This window comes from Poecile atricapillus, chromosome 8, assembly GCF_030490865.1.
Source record: "Poecile atricapillus isolate bPoeAtr1 chromosome 8, bPoeAtr1.hap1, whole genome shotgun sequence".
NCBI lineage: Eukaryota > Metazoa > Chordata > Aves > Passeriformes > Paridae > Poecile > Poecile atricapillus.
Genome location: NC_081256.1, coordinates 14,635,137 through 14,657,406, shown reverse-complemented (window position 1 = coordinate 14,657,406; position 22,270 = coordinate 14,635,137). Strand labels below are relative to the sequence as shown.

The following is a 22,270-nucleotide window of genomic DNA, read 5'->3' as shown; positions in this document are numbered from 1 at the left end:
TCCCACATATTCTTTGACTTATATTCCAAGTTGCATGGATGATGGTACCACATTTGTTTGCTCTTCTCTGCATCTGTGTAATTTGATCAGCAGTGCTAGTGAGTGTTTTCTGGGGAGAATTTAACTGATAAAGCCAGATTTGCCTGCTGAAAATGAGGAAAGCATAAGGTGACCTAATGGGAAGTTAAGGCCAAAATATGAACTTCTGGGGAGAAGGCACAGAAAAGCTGCAGATCACTGCCTTGCTGTGACTTGATTTGTGAATGTCAGAGCCACCAAATGTGTACCATACTCTGCCTCAAAGTCACACATTTAAGTTAACTGGGGTAACTGTAATGTTGTTGGAACTGCTGGGTGCTGTGACCTGGCCCTCAGCTGCATTTGTAGCTGTGTGTTTGTTTGCCTGCAGTCTTACACAGTGCCTGCCTGTTACTGGATCATAGAATGGAATCATAGAATTATTAAGGTTGAAAAAGATCTCCAAGTTCATCAAGCTGATGGAACTTGTCGACTGCACCATAGTACAAAGTGCTGAGTATCAAGAATTCACATTGCAGTTGGTGTAAAACCTGTGACATATTCCCAAATAACATAGTTACAGCCTGGGCAATTGTTAATACTTAGTTAAAATTAGCAAAATATTTTATATTCCGAGAAATTTATTTTCCTGACCTTTGTGACATGTTTGGCTCTGGCCAGTATGTTCTGTTCACATCCTGTGCTATTTTTAGTAACGTTGATTATCCTTCCCCCCACTTCTTTTGCAAAACAGAATGATATGTCTTTTTATTGGTATGTGTTACTTTCACACATGGGTTCAGTTTCACCAGTGATCAAAACCAGATGTGTGAGGAATAGTTTAATCTGAGTGCTGCTGGGCTAGCTGGAGTGGGCTAGTGGATGTGTGTCTTTCTTTCTCTTATACATGCAAATGAAAGTGGAATTTTAGACTGTCTCCCTGTTTCCTTCCACTGAATAGGGACAAAAAGGCAGAACATGTAGTTTTTGATAGGTCTTAAATCTGATGATTTTCTTTGGAGACTCATTTTCTGTAAGATGCAGTTCTGGGACTGTGTTGAGTGGATTAGCTAAGGACCTGCCAGACATGGGGTTAATTGCAGGACTATCAATGGACAGTGGAAGTCTCTGTTCAGAGCTTCTGGCAGTGGCAGGGAGATCAGCCAGGTTCTGTGTTGACATAAGGTTTTTCCCTGTCACTGTGCAGAGTGTGTCCCATATTAGCCCAGCTCCAAACAGTATTAATAGATGCCAAACACATTTTCTGCAGCTCTGTGGGAAAGATGTTGAGTGGCCATTTATCACTTTCACTCACTCTCACTCAATCAGACCCACATTACCTGTACAGAAAATTGATCAGGAGGGGATAATTCTCTACAGCTGTTAGTGAAAGAAACAGTTACTCATTTATCACCAAACTTAGTCTTTATGGCGGTTTATGATTCTTCCACTCATGACAATAGGAACATGTGGGGCCCCAGGAAGTACCAGAACTCTGAGAACACTTTGGGAGATGCTACTGTAGTCAGCGTGAGAGCCTAAAATGCTGGGTAGCATGATTTATATCAAGTTTTGGCCATTAATAGTAATTATAATTTTCATAACAGTCCAGATTGGACTAGCAGTCACTGTAGATACAACTTATTTTTCAGTGATGGGACAGATCCAAGGTAGGTTTTGAGAAAATTCACAAGAACACATCATAGCTAATATAATTTAAAATGTGATGTGAGCTTCCCATTGCTGCTGTTGCCATTGAGGCAATGAATGTTTGGCTGAAAGTCCATCTGTGTGGATCACCTGGTTGTTTTCATTCTGGTTAACAGTCAGGCTGTGTAAGCTCTAATGCTCAGCCCATCTCCTATGTGTAAAGATAATTTTAATCAATAAGGTGACCTTTACCTTAGGTTGTTTAATCTTGTGCTCCTTCTTTTTCAGACCCCCAACTATGTCAGTTGCCTAAATAAAAATGTTTTATTTCTCTTGAATTTCTGAAATTTTTCTAGAAAAACTTGTAGTTCTAGTGACCTGTAATGGACTAAGAATATGAATAAGAACATTAAGTATAGAGAAATAAAAATATAATTTTTAGGGGAGAAAAAAAAGGAATGCATCTTTGCATAAAGCTACTTTAATAGTTTAATTAATTAACTCCATTCTAATACAAGTGCTCAAGGACATAGTTGGCAATGTATTTAACAGCAAGCAAAGTCTCTTCACAGGTTGGCTTTATCTGAGATTCAGGGAGAAGGAAACCATATCTCCCGGTGTCCCGGAGCTCGAAAGTGAAAGAGTACTTGATGCCTTGGTCGTAAGCCCAGTCATCAGAGCCCCCTGCAGCAAGGTCTGTTGGTAAAGAAATTAAATAAAGCTTAACTGGGAAAGAGTGGCTACATATCAAATGAGAAATACTTTGGATTCAAGTCACACAGCTGTGAATATAGAAAGGACAGGAAAAAATACATATTCAGTGAATTGATTGGTTTATCCTGCTCATGGGAAAGCTGCTGTGATTTTAGGCCATTTATGAGCTTTGGTCTAGCTGACTCATGCAAGCAAATGTAAACAAGCTAAACTGCTTCCTCCCAGTCACTATTGTGGGGAAGCCATAGGAGAAATGTCTAAGCAACAGGAGAATGGCATGGTTGCATGGGGGTGTGTAGAAACACTTGGTACCAGCAGCAAATATCCTCTCACGGGATGGCTTTTTGAGGTTCACAGAGTTGGGAAAGAACTGCTTATCTGGGATTTCAGTTCCATCTTTTTCAGCTGGACAAATAGTACCTTCCCTTTTCAGTAGCTGTGTCTTGGGTTGCAATGCAAGATGTAACCAAAAGTATGTATTCTATTTGCATCTCTTAAAACCAGGTGGGGCAGTGTTCTTTATCTCTTCCACGACCCATCCCTCATAACTCCAGGGGCATATCTTCTGTTAATGGGCCATTGAGTCTCATAATAATTATATATATATATATATATATATAAAGATATAAAGATATATAAATTTATAATAAATAAAATTACATCATCCCACTGTGAGATGCTCCATCCAGGGGGAGGAGCCAAGCATTCCTGCCTGGATATAATCTGAAACGTGGAACACCACAGTCAGCCTTTCTCCACTGGATTCCCGGAGGAAGACCAGACCCCTCAAACCACCACTGGACCTTCAGGGGGAAACTATACCCTTCAAAAAGATCATTGCTTCAACAGAATCACATCTGTCACTCCATGAGGACTGCAGTCACCACTTAATTAGACTACCAACACCCTGACAACAGGGTGTCAGGCTGTGTTCTCACTCTGTCAGTGGTGATTTTTTGTACTACCATATTTTCCATTTCAATGGAGGTTCCTGCCTTCCTTAGCAGACACCTGTCTTTTCAAACCAAGACAAGCTGGTACAATAGAAACAGTCTCTTTTGCAAAGGAAGGAGCTTCCAGAATTGCCAAGCATCACCAACACATTTCTAAAGGAAGACTCTCCAAAAATATTGCAAAAATTGGAAGAAACTGTTTTTTAAAATGTTTGGGATGGGGTGGTTAACTATTTGAGGAAGAAGAAACAGGCAAGAGAAATTAGCTTCCATATTTCAGTAAACTTAAGAACTCTTATTAAAGTTCTATAAATCTAGATTTGTCAACCTCAGTTTGGCTTTTGGCATTGCAAAGGCTATATCCACAGCTGAATTCCCAAGAAGGGTAGAATAATTAGTCATTACAAATAGGATTGTAATTAGTATGTGTCTCAGAATGTAATGCAAAGTAAAAGAAATTGGTTGGTAGAGTGGTTGAAAGATTCACATTACACAGTGGAATCAAAGGATTCACATAATCTTTGATTTGGAGATACTGGAAATGCAGAAAATCTCAGGTCAGGGTTTTTATGTTTAAATCTAAGCTGTATATGATGTATGAATTAATGTTTTGCACATGAATCCATAAACATTTTACTACATCTCTTGACTTTCCAGGGGCTCACACACTTCCTGGGATCCCTAAGGAATAAATTATCCCATAATTTAGAAACTACAGGTCCCATATATACGTCTTAGTATATGTATGTGAAGAAAGAAGGGGATTACTTAGAAAGAGGAACGAGAATCACTAGAAAACTGCATTTTATAGTCCTAGTAGCACTTAATATAGATTGTCAGTGTATTCAGGTCAATACTTACAGATCGTTGTCGCTCCTGGACCATATGTATAATCAGTGTTGTACAAACTGGCCAGCTCTTTGGAAGCAGCACGAGCTATGGAGTTCTGTAAGAAAAGAAGAATGTTAATGCAGATTTTCAGAAGCTTTCTGAGTAAATCTAAGCAATTACACTATTGTATGAACTGAAAAGTCATGCTGGATAAGATTTTATTTGAAAACTCTTGTTGACCTCTCAGTATGACTAGGTGTCAGTAGCTGACAAGGCCCAGCTTGTCCTGTTGCTGTGAAAAGATCTTGTCAGCAGAGAACTTGTTCTCAAAGGTTTCACACTGGAGTGTGCTCCAGTCTGTGTATGGTCTGTTGCAGCCTGGTGTACAGTCCAGGGGGGTTTGGACAGATAAGGGGACAAGAGGTAATAGTACTTTCTAGACTTAGAAGAAGCTTGTACAAGGTTAAAACTAAATAAGGAACGTTACTTAGAGGTAAGAGAATCTTAAAGAATAGTAATAACTTGGTGCTGTAAATTGCAATCATAAAATAGCCTTTCTTTCCCTTCTGTTCATGCAGCTATAAATTCAGAGTAGAGTTGGCTCAGTCAGGGGAGTTGAACATTGATACAAGTGGAAGCAGATTAAGGTCTTATAAATATTAACAGCCAAAAAAGGCATAAATTACCCTGAAACCATATGTAGTCTCAATAATTTCAATTCATTTCCTCTGCACAGAGGGACTCATTCAACTCCCACTGATTCAGTGAGGGTTGGATCAGGCCCATCAATAGTACTATGAAACTTTGTATGTTTGCATTAAAGAAAATTACAGACTTTCTTTGGAACATGTGGCTTTTCCAAATCTTCATTATACAACATGTTGGTAATAAAACATGAAAACTATTACTAACAGATGATAAATATGAATGATTTTTGAAAGCATATCTTCAGTATAAGAATAAGCAATGGGTTGCCATCTATTTCTTTATAGCTTGCAGCTGAATGGCTTACTATTCCAGGAATTTCCTCAAGCCCTTTCCTTCTCTGTAGGTTACACTCTGGCTTACTTCCCAGTGGAAGATATATTGTAAAATAGTCTCTGTTCATCTTTATGCTTCAAGTGTTCTTCTGAATTACTCAAAAAGCCATATTAAGCAATGTATTTAGAAAATTTCAGTTAACTGAGAGAACTTTCTCAGCTTCTCAAAAACAACATCACAACATGTCTGCATTATCACTGGCAGTCCATAGTAGCAGAATTGCAAGTGTTTCCCCGTTCCTGTATATTTGGTTTTGAACGTTTTAGAATTATGGGAGTTTGTGGTCCTTTAGCATATGAAGGATATTTAAACAAGGCAGACCAAGCATGGTTGAAGCTTGTCTTTCCACCTATAATGCTCACTGTGTCTGAACGTGGGGTTTGGTTTCTGGCCTCTCTATCCCACAAAGACAAGCAATTGCAAGGAAGAATGTTGTAGCTCTGCATTTCACAATCTTGGATCCAGAGCAAAAGGAGTAGCTGGGCTCTCTCCTATGGTATTCTTTTTGTTTGGTTTAGTTTGGGCTTTTTCCTTTCTTTTTTAATCCCTCAACAAATTGATTTTTCTAAAATCCATAATAATTTTTAACACATGTTGAGGGAATTGTAGAGGTTGGAGTCTGCTATTTGCTAGTGATGCCGTGTTTTCTTCAGCCATCTGTTGTTTATAATATACACATTTAATCAGCAGCTTGATTGAGATTGAGTCAAATCTCTCAATAGCAAATTAATTTTTAAATGTAAACTGATTCTTCCTCTCTTCAAATATATTCAAAGTGGAAATAAAATTTGGAAAGATTGTCTGGTACAGTCTTTGCTCTCTTTAGTTAACTAAAGTAGGGACAATAGAGCTGCAGAGCTTCTCTGTGGGGCTGTTTGACCCAGGGCATTTGATCTGCCCAGCAGACAAATGGTGGCTTTAAATCATACCAGAACAGATACTGGAAAAAATATGTCAGGAAATCTTTTTAGCTGAGGGATTTTTTTATTGTTGGCCAGGAAGTTGTAAAAACAGAGATTTGTAGAAAGAGCAGTTGAGATTTCCAGCTGTTTAGAGGCTAGAATCCAAATAAACAGCTTCCTCAAGCTATCCAGTTTGGAGATAAAGGTGGTGTTTTAAATGACTCTAAGTGAAAAACATGCCTAAGCATTTATGACTTCATCATAAAATGAAGCTTTATCAGAAGTTTTGATATCTTTTTGTTTTCCTTTAAATGACTTTCTAACATTTATTTTCCTAATAGATTTAGAGTCCAAGACCTAAAAGTAAAAAAATAAATTTCAACTTTAGAGGAACTAATGTAATTTCTTAATAATGTAATATAAATCAACAGGAATATTATGTATTAAGTAAATACTTGTGAGTATAAATACAAAATATGTGGAAAATTGGTTTCTTTTTCAAAATAGCTCAATTACTCAAAGCAATCCTTAAGAAGGAAATAATAGGAAGGTCTATGCAGAGGTATATAAAAAATGCTCGAAGTTTTCCAAAAGGGTGAAAAGTAGTTTGCGTTTTCAAGCCTGTAAATTATTTGGAATACACCTGCAAGGAGAAACATTGTTTTCCTTTTGACCTTTGAGGTTACTCTTTGTTGTTCAACAATTTTCTACATCTCTTGACATAATGGGCTTAACTGAATTGTTGTGGTTTGTTTGTTTGGGGTTTTATACTGTTAAGAATCCCTCTTTTGCAAGGAAAATTTTGTTGAGATTTATAGTAGCAGAGAAACAAGTGGCGTCCTGCAGTCGAAGAAATAACTCCAGAGTAATACCTTGTAACTGGGAGCAGAAATGGCTTTTCAGCATCTGACTCCCAGCTGAGCTCTCAGAGCTGGTCATTTCAGCAGAAGGCAGCATTTCCTGCGCTCATCACCCATCTGTGTTTACTTTGCAATTACCAATATTTCCAATTTGCAATTACCAATGCTTGGTCCTGTGTACAGAGTGGGTGAGCCAGGGAGACAGCAGAGTTGTGATCTCAGTTGTCATTATCTTACATAATTAACAACTTTCAAAACTAGTTTTTTTCAGTTATTAGTTTTTAATGAGATATATGGTACTGGTGTCTCTTTCTCATGACACTGGAAGTTTGAACTAACAAGATAAATTATCAGGCTAAGCATATTTTGTGTGTTAATAGGTAATTTTTATGGGAGCATCTCCCTCATTTTAGTCTTTAGTCATTTTCATCATCAGGGTGGATTTGCCAGCAAGCTGTGACCATTTAGAAGCACTCCACAGATGTTGATATGCAGCTGCTGTTTGTGGACAACTCCCTTTGCCCTCAATCTGAGAGCAGTCTGGAGAAGCCTTTTCACTGCTTGACTGGACCCCTTGCTCTCTTCCCTCACTGGACTGCAAACTGATTTGCCCAAGGCTGAAAAATGTATTTTCCCTTCACATCAGTCTTGCACACTTTACTTGTTAAGTAAAGGGACCCTCAACTTCCTTTGTATTGGAAGTCTGAAAATGCAGATTTGCTGAGTGAACTTAAGCCAAGTGAATTGAAACTTCTGCACCTTCTTGTTTTGCCAGTAAAAACAGACTCCCCCCTCAAGGGTCCATGATGATGTGCAATTTAGTTCACTGTTCTGTTGTTGCTCATGTGCTCCAAGAACCCAGGGAATCTAGCCAGTGAGGACTTCAGTGGAATGATTATTTTTTTTTTTTACAAGCCTGTTTTTCTGACAGTTTCTACAGTTCTTAAGAAATCAGTCCCTGGTGAGAGGGTTTCCACCAACTCAGTTGCGCCCTACACCTATTGGAGACTCTTGTATATCAGCCAGACTCACACATGAACTTCATCTGGAAGGTGCTGTTATTAAACACATCTTTTTTACAATTTTAAGACTGCCAGTACAGAACAGTTCTGTTGTGGTAAACTCGGTGGAGGAGCTGTGAAGCCAATTTCAAATATTGCTTTGCTGCCCACTTTCCTGTCTGTTGTGTTTCCCAGTTGATTTTAACAATATTTACTGTAACAAGTAGTGCAATCACAGTAATACAATCTGTGCAATAACACAAAGATATAACAGCAGCAGATTGCAGCTCCTCATTGGCTTGTCTGAGCCTCTTAGATGTAGAATTTCTGCTATCCAACAATTCTTACCCACAGGTCTTCATATATCTTAAGCATATTCAGATCTTCACAACCAGGCACTAAGTTAAATAATCAGACTGACACTCACAGTCATGCTATATGTTTGAAGTTCACTCTTGTAGGATGCACAGACTCTGGGTATATTTCCACTTTCTAATACGTCCTTTTTTAAGCACTCAAGAAGTGGAATGCTAGATTGACCCAATATGGAAGGTTAATTTTGGTGAGTTGAAACAACAACCCATGCAGCCAGTATGCATTCAAGTAATACAGACTGGAATTATTTTGGGTTGTAAATAAATATAATATTCTGTAGGCTGTGAAACTGTAATAACACACCTACATTAACGTGATAAGTGAGTATGAGCTGGCTGTACACATGTATTTGGTGCTGAGTTTAACTGAGAGATGGAGTTGAACTGGAAAGGAAGGAAGGGCACAATGCACATTCCTCTGCTGCCTCAAACTACAGTTCAGAGCCAATTCAAATACAAACAAGAATTGATAAAGCTAGATTTGTCTGCTGAAAATTAGGAAATCATAGGGTGACCCAATGGGAAGCTAAGGCAAATATATGAAGTGATTAAAAAATATGGGCCGAACTGTTTATCAAAAGTCTGATTAAATACATAGTTCTTTACTGCAAGAGGACAAAAATGTGAATAGTAAAATAAAGATGAAGATAGTCTTTTTGGGGTGTGGAGAGATACTGGCCTTGCCAAGCATATTTTGTTATTGTGGAAAGATAATGCTTCTGTTCCCTGTGGGAGAGGGATTCAAGTATGTATTCTGTGTTCAGGGCAATACGCCAGGGTATAGTAAAGAATGAGTCATGAGGATTGTGAAGCAGACAAAATGTGATTCTCCAAAAGGAGGACATATTTCTTTAAGGGTGTCATCACAAGAATATTGTGTAACTTCTGAGAAATTCCTGACCTAGATTTTCCTGTCTTGGGTGTTTTTATTTTTGTTTTTTGGATAACAGTGAAAGTTTTGTGCAACTCCTAGGTTGCAGGGACGAAACAACAACCCTGAATAAATGGAAACAAATTTGGGAAAAATCCTTGTGAGCTGTGGGGTTTATAACCTCACAGACCCTCCTGCATCTCAGGGGAAGAGTGGGAAGTTGTGAGAAGGAAGGGACATACATGACTTTCACCACATTTTACACCCCAAGACCAGGCATGGCTGCGGGACAGTTCTCATCCCTGGCTCTAAGTAAGTTACAATAACTTTGAGTTCTGATTTGCTGAACAATACAGTGGAACATAAAGGGGTTCTCAGAGTGCTCTGTCCTACCCGACAAACCAAAGCAGTTTTTGGCTTTCTGGTGATTTCTTGGGACAGTAAACAGAAAAAGTCTTTTGAGCCCCAAGGACACACTATTCACTACATGCTCAGGGAAGGAAGGTACAGGCATTCTCCGGACCTTTCTCTTCTGCAGATTTAGTGTCCTTAATCTCAGATTACTCAAATTTTGCACCCTTCTCTATCTCAGACACTGGAATGCAACATAAGCCACATGGTATTATGTTACCTTTAATTAAATACAGTGGAACAAAACGTTATTAATGAGAAGCAGACATGCGAGGTTTTGTTTAAACACATGTCCAGTTGCTCACTGAAAGAGATAAGAAATTGCAGCTATATTTCCTTTAATTTATTAGATCTGTCAGGGTAAAAATAATATCTAAGATAAGATAATGGCACTATAAATTTTGCTTCTTCATTTAAAAAATGATTTATGATTATTTTATTTGCCAAAAAAATATCTATTTAAAGTTAAGATTCTCATTCTTCAGCATTTCTCCAAATTCTAAATTTAGACAGAACTTGTAGACATTAAACACAGCAATTTGCATATAAAGTAATTCCTCTTTTGTAGCTATCTTGTCTCAAGCAAGTGTGGTTGTTGGTTGAAAACGTTAAATTTTCTTTAGTCACAGCTTAAATGAATGTATCTTAGTTATCTGAACAAATCCAAAAAGCTGCACTTGTCAATCTGACCCACAGCCTGTGGAAGTCAATTTTTCTATTTAGTTCACTGACACTGGAGTGCATAAGGTCCTTTCTGTTTAATTATCTCAACTACAGGTAATGTTGATTAGGTGATATTCTTGTCTCATTGTCCAAAAGGACTTTTGGCAACAAGTTTTCCCATGTAAAAATCAGATCCTGCACAGGTTGAACACCTCTAGGATTCTGCTGTCTCTGTTGGGGTCACCAACGGAGGAAATCATTTCCCTCAATTAAGATGTGAAAAGTGCTCATAAGGTCACCTTGTCATGATGGTGAGATTTGTGACTGCTCTGTAGAAGAATATAATGGAACTCCATTCACACCAATCAGACAACACACAATCAGTGTGACTGATTTAAAATATAGGATAAAATGATATTGGAAAGACTAATATACAAAGTGAAATCAAATGGCTGGAGAGAAATATATGTCCTGTGTTACTGGGCAATTTAGTTTTTATGCTCTGTGGTAACTGCAGAATTCTTTTCTATAGCAGGAAAGGGGGGGTTTAAATTTTACTACTGTATATTAGAATAAAGCAGCGACAAATTTTAAAATTTTAAGAATTTTAAAAACTAGCAAAGCACATAGGCTCTTCCTTACTGCTAAGGATTGTTTTAGTAATGAGTTGTCAATACACTTTTTCCATTTAATACTGTGAGAAACACACTGTACTTTTAGTTACATTTCATCACATTTGCTCTTCATTCAAAAACTGGAGCCAGAATTTCATGTAAATTTTTGGCAAATAAGAACTTTGTGATCTTGACAACAAAGCATTTTCATGTTTTTAGTGCTATTTATTACTTTAGACTGAACTTTAATGTGTGAATTATGAATCTCTTGTAAAAAACGAAGGCAAGACATTACTACCACTCCCTGGAATAATTTCAATTACAAAATTCCTGGAATATAAATAAAGAAAACAAAATCTTCATTTTAATTTAATTTCTCTTTTAGGCTGTAAAAAAGTCTAACAAGAAACTTCACTCTTGGCCCCAGTTTGTATTTGTGCTCAGAACCAAGACATGTATCTGGGAGCACTCATAAGTCTGTCAAACCTGCAGAACAGAGCAACACACAATGTTGTTGCCTTGGACTTTTGGCAACGTTGAGGAAAGAGGGGGAATCAAAATGTGTTTGTTTTGTCTTGCTGTGTTGTTTTCCCTGCCAACAGATTCTAATTGCTAATATGCCAGAGAACTGAAGTAATTTTATTATTCATGATGGTTGATTCTTGGCCTAGCAAATGTTTACAGCTTTTACACACATTTAATAATTCTAAACTCTTTATCTCTTTTTAAGGATAAAAAAAAAATTCTTAAATGGCATTAGGGTGTGGCTTTTCTCTAGAATTGCTAAAAGAGGCATTGTCCTTTAAAATATCACGTTCATCCTCTCCTAAATCAAATGTTTGACTTTAAATCCAGGCCTCTTGGAAAAGGCCTCAAAACTGAAACTTTTTACGTCTTTTGTATCTGTTTTCAATTATACTTTTGTCAAGAACTGGCTCATTGTCTTGACCCTGTACCAATAGGAGTTTCACCATTTTACTTCAGCAAGAACTAAGGTTCAGTAGAAAGTGGTAGACAGAGATCCTTGCCTGCTGTTGATACCAGTTGAGTTATTTCATAGTTATTTCAATCTGTCAAGCTGCTAGCTTGGCTTACAGGCCATAGTGCTTTTATGTAAAATATTAAAGGTACACATACATAGGTATGTGTATATGTAAGGTACACATAAGCCACTGGCATCAGCAAGAGGCAGTGTTGCACAGCAGAGTGCATTTCTGGATGGCATGACTGGAAGACAGAACTGACATTGTGTCAAATTCATTGTGCATGTGGAAATTAAATAAGGCTCTGAAGTTCATCCTGTGCTTGAGCTAGCTAGAAACCATTATGATTTCCCTTGATCTTGCTAAGACTAAATATTTTAAAAACTGGCAATATGGATTCTTTCCAGATGTTAAAGAAACTGCTTGAAGTTAAAGGGACCTAAGTAGCAACTGATGATTTTTGCCTATTCTTTTCACCAAGACAAAATGACAAAGAGACTTACCAGTTCCTGGTAATTCGGTGGCAAATTGTAAGTGTATGAATAGGGAAACAGTAGCAGCTGGGAATAGGAGTGAATTGTCAAGTATGCCTTGATTGTAGAAAGATGTTCACGAATAAAATCAGCCAAAGCCTTGGTCTCCTTTTCAGACTCAGGTGCAGAGCCACAGTAAGTGGAAGAACAGGGGGATTTTGAGGCCCCAACAGCTGAGAAGAAAGATTAATTTAATGAGTAGTTAGTAAAGAAGTAGATTGTGAGGAGAGTCATGTTATACCACTTTCATATGGCAGCCTTGGAAATCCTGCTACAACACATGCCATATCAGAGGAAGGAATATTTTATGGCATAGTTAGGATGCTGGGAAATATCCCATAGCAATGAATACTCAAGCTGAACCATCAGGTAGGGGAAATCCATAATTAATTATACTGGCTGTTGCACTTGTGTGTAATTACTTGAAGCTCTTTTTAGGAGACACTTACTGCACCAGCCAGCATTAAAATTCCTGTTGGGATCTGTCCCAATGCAAGTGGTCCCAGCATTTTTAGAGCGCGTCTTTCTCCACATGCGGTCCTGTAACAGCATCGTAGATAAAAACCAAGAGTAAGTTCTGACAGTTGACTTTTCCAACGATAAGAAAGAGGAATGTACTTACATTTGTCCAAGTGTAAACGTAACCATCAATGTTAACAACAGGCAGAACATAGAAGTCCAGCTTGTCGAGAAGTGTGGTCATGACTGTATCTTTCCCGTAGGTCTCCACAGCCTACTTGGAGAAAATGAGAAAAAGCTGATGGTGCCTTCACAGATGTGTATCTCCTGTGCGTATGTAAAGGCCTGGGTCTGGGTCAGGAGTTAATGAATGTGGTAGAAGAAGTCATCCAGGTCACTCCAGCATGTAAGATTGCACCCTCGTGTTATTACATGTGCTTAGATTTGCACTGACTCAAACCACACTGCTGTTAGAAAACCACCTTATCCTGCTAGATAAATTATAAGCTGAAGGAATGTTGATTTTGAACAGGATAATAAGTCACTGGAAAGAGATTTCCATCTACTAGCTTCTTGATTCATGAGGCAGAACAATATTTCTGTCCATTCCTACATCCTAACACCTTAAAGGTTTGAGTTTAGTTTGTGTGAGAATGAAAAACCATTATTTCCATTTTTTGTATCTGTTGTGCAGAAATTTCATCAACAGCCAGAATTACAGAGAATATTTCTAAGTAGCATCCTAACACAGTTCCAATCATAATTCTGTGGATTCATTTATTCATAGGGCGACAGATTTTTTCCTGCACTTTTCCAGACACAGACATTGAATAACAAACAGGAACCCCTGCTATATCCTCTATATCCTGATTGTTCATGGTCTGGCACTTGCTCTGCTTGTTCACAGATTCATATCAGTGTGGTGAGACCATACAATGATCGTGGAAATTTACACTAAGTGTGTTGCACCCATGTTTTGTTTACACAGCCATAAAGGGCAACACAAGGGGCAATGCAATGGAAAAAAGCATATTTTGTCCTGTAATTGACAAGTAAAAGGGTAGGATATAAAATTTAGGAAAGCAGTTTCAGATCACTTGAAATTATTTTTCCTGGGTTTTATTTTATGCTTGTTTTGTTTTTTGTTGTTGTCTTGCTGGGTTTGTTTTTTGAGATACCTATAACTATCCACCTTGCTCATGTTTTTCTCTATTGTTTTTACTTTTATGTCTAGAAGCAACCCCAAGTGAAATTCTGATGATGCTCAGGATCTGTGCTTTTAAAGCACTTCTGCCTATGGACCCACTGAGCAGAGGCACTGCTGGTGTCAGGTACACCCATGAATTAAGTGACCAGGCAGTGAAAATGACAGCTGCAGTGACGTGAATTGCTGAGAGAAAAATGGTACCACATACTGTCTGCAGCCTTATTAGGCACTAATGAAATCATATTCCCATTGACTCCACCGAAATGTCACTTCCAATTTCCACTGCTCCCTACACAAAACCGCATGCCTGTCTGATAAGACTGAGATTATATTTGCCACCAAGGCCTCTGCCAGCATGGCTGGCACACGTAGATTGGCTTTCTTTTTCTTGGGTTTTAAATTCCAGCTGCTGCCTCTGGTGTGGCTTTATTTATTTGGTTGTTTGGTTTTTTGGTTTTTTTTTTTTTAATCTTCCAACAGAAGTTATTACAAAATTTGAGAATCAGTCAGTAAGTTGCTCTGCTAAACTGATTGATCTCCACCATCTGAGGAGTCATATACCTGTCTCTGTGAAAATGACTGTGCATCATTTGATAACCCCTGCCTGCTTTATATTGGTGGTGAGAAAGAAAATATAAAGGACATAAAATTGTTTAATTCAAGACCTAAAGTATCCCAGACTGAAGTGAAGCTAATTTCACCTGTACAACTCTTCCTTGAATATGATTTCATATTTTAGCACCTTTCTGTACTGCCTGAGGTGGCAGCTCAAAGGGATGTATATGCATTTCCCTCTTCCTGACTGGAGCTTAGGGAGCTTCATTTATAGTCTTCCTCCTTTCCTGGGTACATTTCCTCAGTGCTGTCCTGAGGGTAGGTTTCCATCCCCTCTGTTGCCTTACTGAATAAAGCTGGTTGCAAGGAATCCACCACCTGGCACTATAGCAAATCAGCTGTTCTGAAGTGCATTCAGGTGCCTTCTGATGTGCCCCTGGATTTTGTTGTTCCTTGTCAGTGTACAGAACATGGCTATGTTTATAGTGTTACTAGAGCTATCTGCTTTTCTCTCACCTTTCTCTGACTATGGGTGCAAAATAGAATTTACAAACTCAGCAACTGTTGTAGTTGTCAGTACCTCTTAGGTATGTTTCACATTGTCTTCAGCTGCTGAAAGATTACAGGTCCAAGCACAAAGGTCTGGTTTAAGTAGTTACACCTTAACCCTCTGAGGTGAGAAGAAGGCATGTGCAGACACATATTTAGAGGGGAAAAGGCAATGGCCTGAGCTCTTGCTGCTCATTTAAGGTTTTCTTAAACATAGTTGCATTTTGTGAAGTATTTTTTTATCGTTAAGCTTACTGACCTCTTTCACAAACCACTGGCAGAAAGCAGGGCTGATCCACTCTCTTGCATGGAAACCACAATCCATAAAGATGGCCTTCTTATCTGAACCGCTTTTTCCCATCTAGGAAAAAAACCAAAACAACAAATCCAACACTCCAGGGCTTGAAATAGTATGCAGAACAAGTCAGTCAGCTTGCTGACCTAAAAAGTCAAACTTAATACAAATATAGCATGCCTTGTTTAAATGGAAATCTATGGAGTGCTCCCAACTCTAGCTGACCATGATATTCAAGGTAAAAATATAATCTTAATAATTTAATTTTTATTAATGTATATAAGCTTCCACCAATTCTTTGATTACTCTTCACTGTTGATTTATTTCTTGCAGTGTCTCTATGAGTTTATCTTGTATGTTTAAATGATATATTATTGTAAATACTTGTGCATTTTGAGGTAAGTACTCGTTATTCTTTTGCCTTTATTTAAGCTATTGTCTTATTAATTTATAAGAGTTATAAAAAAAAAAATAAAAAATTCTGTGGTTTAAACCCAGCTGACAACTAAGAACAATGCAGTAGCTCACTCAGAGCAAACTTGTGGGCTGAAGTAAGCATAGTTTAATGAATAATAATGATGATGATGAAAATAACAAAAACAAATAAATCCCAAGAAAGGCAAGTGATACAAATGAAAGCCATTTCCCAGCCAGTCCCTATGCAGTGTCCCTGACCCACCTTGCCCCTAGTTTGTCCCTAAGCATGAGCCACATGGTTTGGGATTTCCCCTGGGTCAGTTGGGGTCAGCTGTCCCAGCTGTGTCCCCTCCCAGGTGCCATGGCCCTGGCTGGTGGTGTGAGGAGCAGAAAAGGCCTTGGCTCGGAGTAAGCACCGCCCAACAGTAACTAAAACATCTCTGAATTCCCAACACTGTATCCAAATCAGCGTGAGTCTGAAACAGTCCCATACAAGCTACTGAAAACAAAATTAGCTCTACCCCAGTCAAAACCAGCTCAAAATTATATATGGTAAGAGAGAAATTTTGTTTTCTGTTGGCAGAGACTGACATTTATAGATGCTTTTAGAGCAAATGGGTTTACAAACAACAGATGGAGAGAACAGAAAGGTAGATGATCATTCAAATAGCTCTCAGTAGTGTGATTGAATGTATGTCTGAACTTCTAATAATTCATTACACCTCTTTAAAAAAATATAATTTTTTTAAAAAATCATAGTAGTAGTGAAATATATTAGATTTTCTGCAAAATATCTATTACTTTAGACATTTTGTTAGCATCATTGATGTTTTACTACACATCATAATCTTGCAGAGTTTAATAAGGAAAGGGTCTGGCATGAAGAAATCGAGGCACCTACTTTGAGAAGGTACATTGGCCGTCCTTCATATGTTTTCCCAATTACAGTACGAGAGACAAGGTCTGGGTTCTGAGCAGCAATATCAGCAGTCCAAGCAGCTATCTGTTTAATAAAGAGGTTAAATATATTGATGTCTCTGTTCTTCAGGTCCAGACTGATTAATTTGCAGAATTCCAGCCAGAACAGTCTTTCTGAGCATCTAATGTGGCCTAATATGTAATACAATTTGTAGATTTCCAAGGAGCCACTGCAAAGATGTGAAGAGTAACATGGCCATGATTACGTGTCAGAAAAAAAGAGCTTGGCTGTGGAAAAAGAAGGAAGGGGTCTTAGGACATGAAGAACTAGAACTGAGGCAGGGAATGGAATCAAGTTGTTTAGCAGAGGAGATGGGAGAACTAGTGAAAAGGAGAGAGGAAATTAATAGTGAAGCGTCTCGGCCTGGTCACTGGATTTCTGCCAGAGGTTCTTTGCAGCACTGGGAGCAGAAGTAGAGGAAATAAGTGTAGGTTACACAAACTAGCTCAGTAATGAAGAGGAAGGAATGATTGGAGGCATTATCATATCAATGGATGGAGCAGAAGAGAAAAAGGCTGGAAGCACTTTGACTACAGAAGCTAAGGTAGCAAGCTGATAATGTGGTAAATTCTAGACTTTACCGTGTCCCAGTTGTTGTACTTGTCATAGCTGTGGCCACCAGTACGAGTTCTGCTGTCAAACTGGGCATCCAGAGCAGCCTGCAGGTTTTCAATCAGAACTCTGCAAGAAGGCACCATGAAAAGTGTGAAGAGAAACATACCGCAATCCAGCAGGAAAATAAGGCATTTCAAGGTCTGCCCAGCATTTGGGCTGCATAGATTGTGAAAGAAAAGGTGGAGAGGTTGAAAATAAGGTTGAAAATATTAGTTTCAAGTTTCAACCTATGTCCTGTCAGCCTTGCCACCAGAAGGACCAGGGAACAATAGGCTCCTGCCAATTAGCACCTGCCTCACTCCCATACTAACAAACCTCCAGGGTGGCAACAGTCTGGTTTCAGAAAAATGGCAATGCTGAGACAGGCTGTGCCTAAAAATGAGCTCTAGGCTGATCTTATATTGCCAGTTGCTTCTGCCTCAATAGGAAAAGGGCCCTCTTGAACTTTTGGCACTGGAGAAGAGTTAGACTGCAACAATATTTCAAAACCAGGCAGCAACCCAGAGATGTTTGCTTGATGAAATTCCCTGTCAAACCAAGTTTCCAAAGGTTAGATGTGGTTTGATATCTCTATTGCAGGTGGCATTATTCATCCTCCAAGCTATTTGATTGCAAGTGAGGTGAGCTATTAAATAGAACACACTAAAAAAATCTCAATGTCCTGTCTGGATTGGTTGGATCACTTCTGTTCATTTTTCCCTGGGGCTGACACAAAGGCACAACTTATCACTGAGCATGCTCTAGAGGACCTTTTGCTTATATTTCAACCTTGGCTATCAAAAAATAAAGTCCTCTTGTTTTTCCAGTGCCTGTCTTAAAACTTTTACAAATCTTATTCATCCAGGATATGTCCTTGATCATTTGTGATTTGGATAGAGGAACAGGAGGCCAGTTTATGAGGCACCAGCAGCCTTCAATATAAACATTGCAAGTGACATGATGTCATGGCGCTGCAGCTGTACTTCAAAAGAATTGTAACAGCTAGGGTTTTAACAAGGACAATCCACTCAAGTTTGTCAGGGACAGCTTCCAGACATTCTGGCCTTTTGTTGCAATCAAAAGATTTGTGTATGGACATGAAGCAGCTCATGAATATTATAGGAAAACTAACATATATAGAGTTTTCCTTTGCTAAAGAGGAAATTCCACTGAAATGGGATTCCTGTGCTGTATGTGCACTGTGGGATTATTGAAAACCGTTTATACTAGAGTGTTTTCAGATTCTGTTCCTGCAGAGGCATCCAAATCACACGAATTGACGTGAGGTCAGTAAATATACAGATGGATTAACTTTGGATTTAGCAGATCATGAAAGTTATCCTAAGAACTGTGTGAATGAATGAGTTTGGTCTAGTAGCAACAAGAGTGGAGCTGAGACACAAAAACTCCGTAGTCAGTCAAATGAAATAAAAAAACGTTCAGTGTCTGAGTACATGATGTTGACAGACTATACTTTGCACATCAAAGAAGCCTGATAATGAAGCTGGGCAGAGCCATCTTGCAATGTTTAAGTGGAGTGAAAGGAGAAGTGAAGACAGACTACCCCACTTCACTCCAGCTCAAAGTCAATTTCTCATCCTCAGTTAATGCTTACACAGGGATTGGAAGACATGAGGTAAAGAACAGGATCAGGCAATTCCTCATTCTCCTTATTCTTCCATTAGCGCTACTCACTGCAGTGCTTCTGTTCTCAGTGATGTGTAATGTGGCAGCATGCTCTTTTTGCTCCACTGGTGCTGCAGTCATATTCAGTCAACTCTCTCTTTGGAGACATCCTTGCCATGGATCTGCTATGTGACTTCAGTCAGCCCAAGACTGTCCTGGGAATCTGTTTTCCGCACTTCCTTGGCCCTTCACCTGGCAGCTGTCTTCTGTCTGTCACCTGCTGGTGTTTTTTGTCTCTCTAGCTATTGTTCTGCAACTCAGTGGGGACCTGCTCATGGTAGCCCCTGAGGCTCACCATTTTATTTTCTGGCTTCTGTTCCCTATCCATTTCCCTCATCTTGTGGATTTTCTGGCTCTTTCTAGACCTTTGCTGCATTTTGTCTGTAGTAGGAAATATTTTTATTCCACTCTGTACTCCAGCCTTGTGTATTGCAGTGAGTTTGCACCTCAGGGAAATTTCTGGTACTGCATCTCTGCCTCCTGTCTCTTGCCTCTATCAATATTTCATCTCATCCCTTCAATGCAGAGTAGTTACAGTCCATTTGGACTGTCATAGGAAAACTGAGCCCAGTGGAGGCATCCACAGGAGGGATGAAGTTTGTGACAAGAAAATCAGTTGACCAATATGAAAAGCTCAAACACATCCTCCATGATATTTAGTCCCTTTCTATTCAAAGTACAGGAGTGAGAACAAACTTACTGATACTCCATTCCATTTTCTTTCAAAAGATCTTCAACCTCAAAGGACTTCTCAGCTTCAACTCGGAAATCAACTTGCATTTTTGGTCTTACCAGTGTGACAGAGTCTGGCTGCCAAAAGTCAACCTGAAAGAAGACCAAATGAATACATAAACTAATAAATACATACGTGTGGCTGTGATTTTTAGATTGGTGTATGTGTGCTGGTAAGGTTGTGTTCAATATGCTGAATTTCATGCCTATCCTGTTACACTGATTCAGCATTGCTTCCCACAAGTATCAACCCAAATTTTAAATGGAAATTGATTTTCTTAGGCCCTGCATTTTATATGGCAGAATTCTGGAGATGACAGTGACAATTTTACAAGTGTCAAGAATTCTCCAGCAACTACATTCATATAGAACTGTCAATATTATAACTATATTTACAACTTCTTTTGTTTTTACAGCTTCTTTTGTTTTTTTGCTCATGTTTTTGCCTACAAGTGTTAGAGAAATAAAGTCAATATCAGGGGTGAACTGTGTGAATATTTTACATAAATCAGCTGAAATAGACTATTGTCTATATATTGTCTGTATGAGTGTTTTTAAAAGAGACCACTATAGTTGGTATAAGGAACCTGTGCCTTTGAAGATGTTTCATTCCAAGTGGACAAACAGCAGTATTATTACTACTTCACTTGGTTTTGCTGAAGTAAGCATCCAAGCCTCTGAATTTAGTGCCCTGCCAATTGGGCATTAAATTGATTGAAGGCCAGTGGAAGCAAAGCTGATTTGCCAGCCTGATGCCTTTTCACCCTTTCATCTCATGAAGGTAAAAGAAATTTGGGCTGGTTATTCATGAATAATGTGTCATCAAGTGAGGTGATTGTTCCAGAATATACAATTGCATCAGTCCTGACTGACTGCTTTGTATAACAATGGTATTTCAGGGATCTTTTCTTAAAAGAAAAAGAAAACAAACAATCCTTTGATACTTCACACTTAAAAGCAAGCATGGCATGTATTAATTTCCTTAATATTGGCAGAGCCATTCCAATAGTATGTTCTTCTATAGAAAACTGTTCCAGCATGATGTAGTAGCCTGGTGATGATAGGTCTCCACATCTGTACTTCATTAAAAATACCATCCTTTCATCCTACAGCTAATGGTGTCTTTTTCACCAACAGCTATTTTACAACATCAAAGCTGAACAGAAATATTGAAAACACATTTGCTGTCTTTATTAGTTTTCATAGTGTCATTGTGTCATCATATATCTACATCAAGGTCAGTGAGAAACATGCAGCTTAGAGAGAAAGGAAGCTTTGAAGGAAAGTCAGAGAAAAAAAGAATGACATGAGAGACTAGAGGCCAAAGAAAAATTCATTTTGCTGGAAGTATAAATTTTTAGTTTATTTATGTGAGGAAAATGTTTTGCCTGTAATGGTAAAAGTTCTGATAGTTGGAATTTCCTGATTTATCTAATACATTCTTGATGGGCACTTTGACATTCAGATTGGGTAAACCAGATGTTCTTGGAGGGTATTTGAATGTTTTTTATAACTCTAGTTTTATCAACTTGTCTTATTCCTTCAGAAGAAACAATACAGCTGACTTGAATAAAATCAAGATTAGGTCTTTACTTCAGTAGCACAATTTAAAAAAAAAATCTGCTATTTAAGCAAAAGAAGAAATATTTCTTTCAACTGCAATATAACCACTTCCCCAAGTCTTTTACCTCTGTGATGCTGGCAAGGAAATTGAGGATTTCCACCTGCTCATCATTCTGTGGAACCACACGAAACACCTTCTGTCTGTAAGGGGAGAAAAAGGTTCGATTTGAAACAGTTGAAAGCCTTTTGATCATGCAGAAGAAATCACAAATATAAAATTTGATGTCTGTTCTTACCCATCAAAGGAAGGACCCTGCAGGTTAGCAGAAACAGATGCAACACCTATGAGAACCAAGAGTGCCCACATTTTTGTAAGTGGGTTTTTCATTTGTTTTGTGCTGCTTTTATAACTTGTTTTGTCCTGCTTTTTATCAGTTTTTATCAATACACCAGAACAACCCACTGATCAACTGATAGTTTGTTCCCTTGGCCTTGTTTTATTTGCATACTATTTATAGTGTGTGTTTTCCTCTACACCTGTGAAAACAGCTGAAAGTCTCACAGGGGTCTGGCTAAAGAATCTTGCTATTTGAGCTGGATAAACTCTTGATATGAGAAAGTAAATTTAATTTACTTCGTTATTTTCTGTTTCATGTGAATTTAGATTCTTTTTTAATAACCTGGTTGCTGAATTACAAACAACAAAAAAAATATTTTATTGTTACTTTATGCAATGGTCGATGTCCATCAGATGTTGTTGCAGTGTGCTTGGTCTTAATCACAATGTTCTTCTTCCTGAATGATATAGGTTTGAC

The 22,270-nt window shown here is 38.4% G+C and overlaps 1 protein-coding gene across 1 annotated transcript; it reads right to left on the bottom strand.

Annotated features, from left to right (window-relative positions):
- Positions 1-2,176: 2,176 nt before the first annotated feature.
- CPB1 (carboxypeptidase B1) lies at positions 2,177-21,822 on the bottom strand. Its single transcript, XM_058844032.1, has 11 exons — positions 21,752-21,822; positions 21,581-21,656; positions 19,861-19,985; positions 17,462-17,561; positions 16,803-16,904; positions 15,449-15,550; positions 13,042-13,152; positions 12,869-12,959; positions 12,390-12,592; positions 4,197-4,281; positions 2,177-2,364 (listed from the first exon to the last, which is right to left on the bottom strand). Exons 1-11 carry the CDS (start codon positions 21,820-21,822, stop codon positions 2,177-2,179), a joined length of 1,254 nt encoding a protein of 417 aa, XP_058700015.1.
- Between the last annotated feature and the right edge of the window lie 448 nt (positions 21,823-22,270).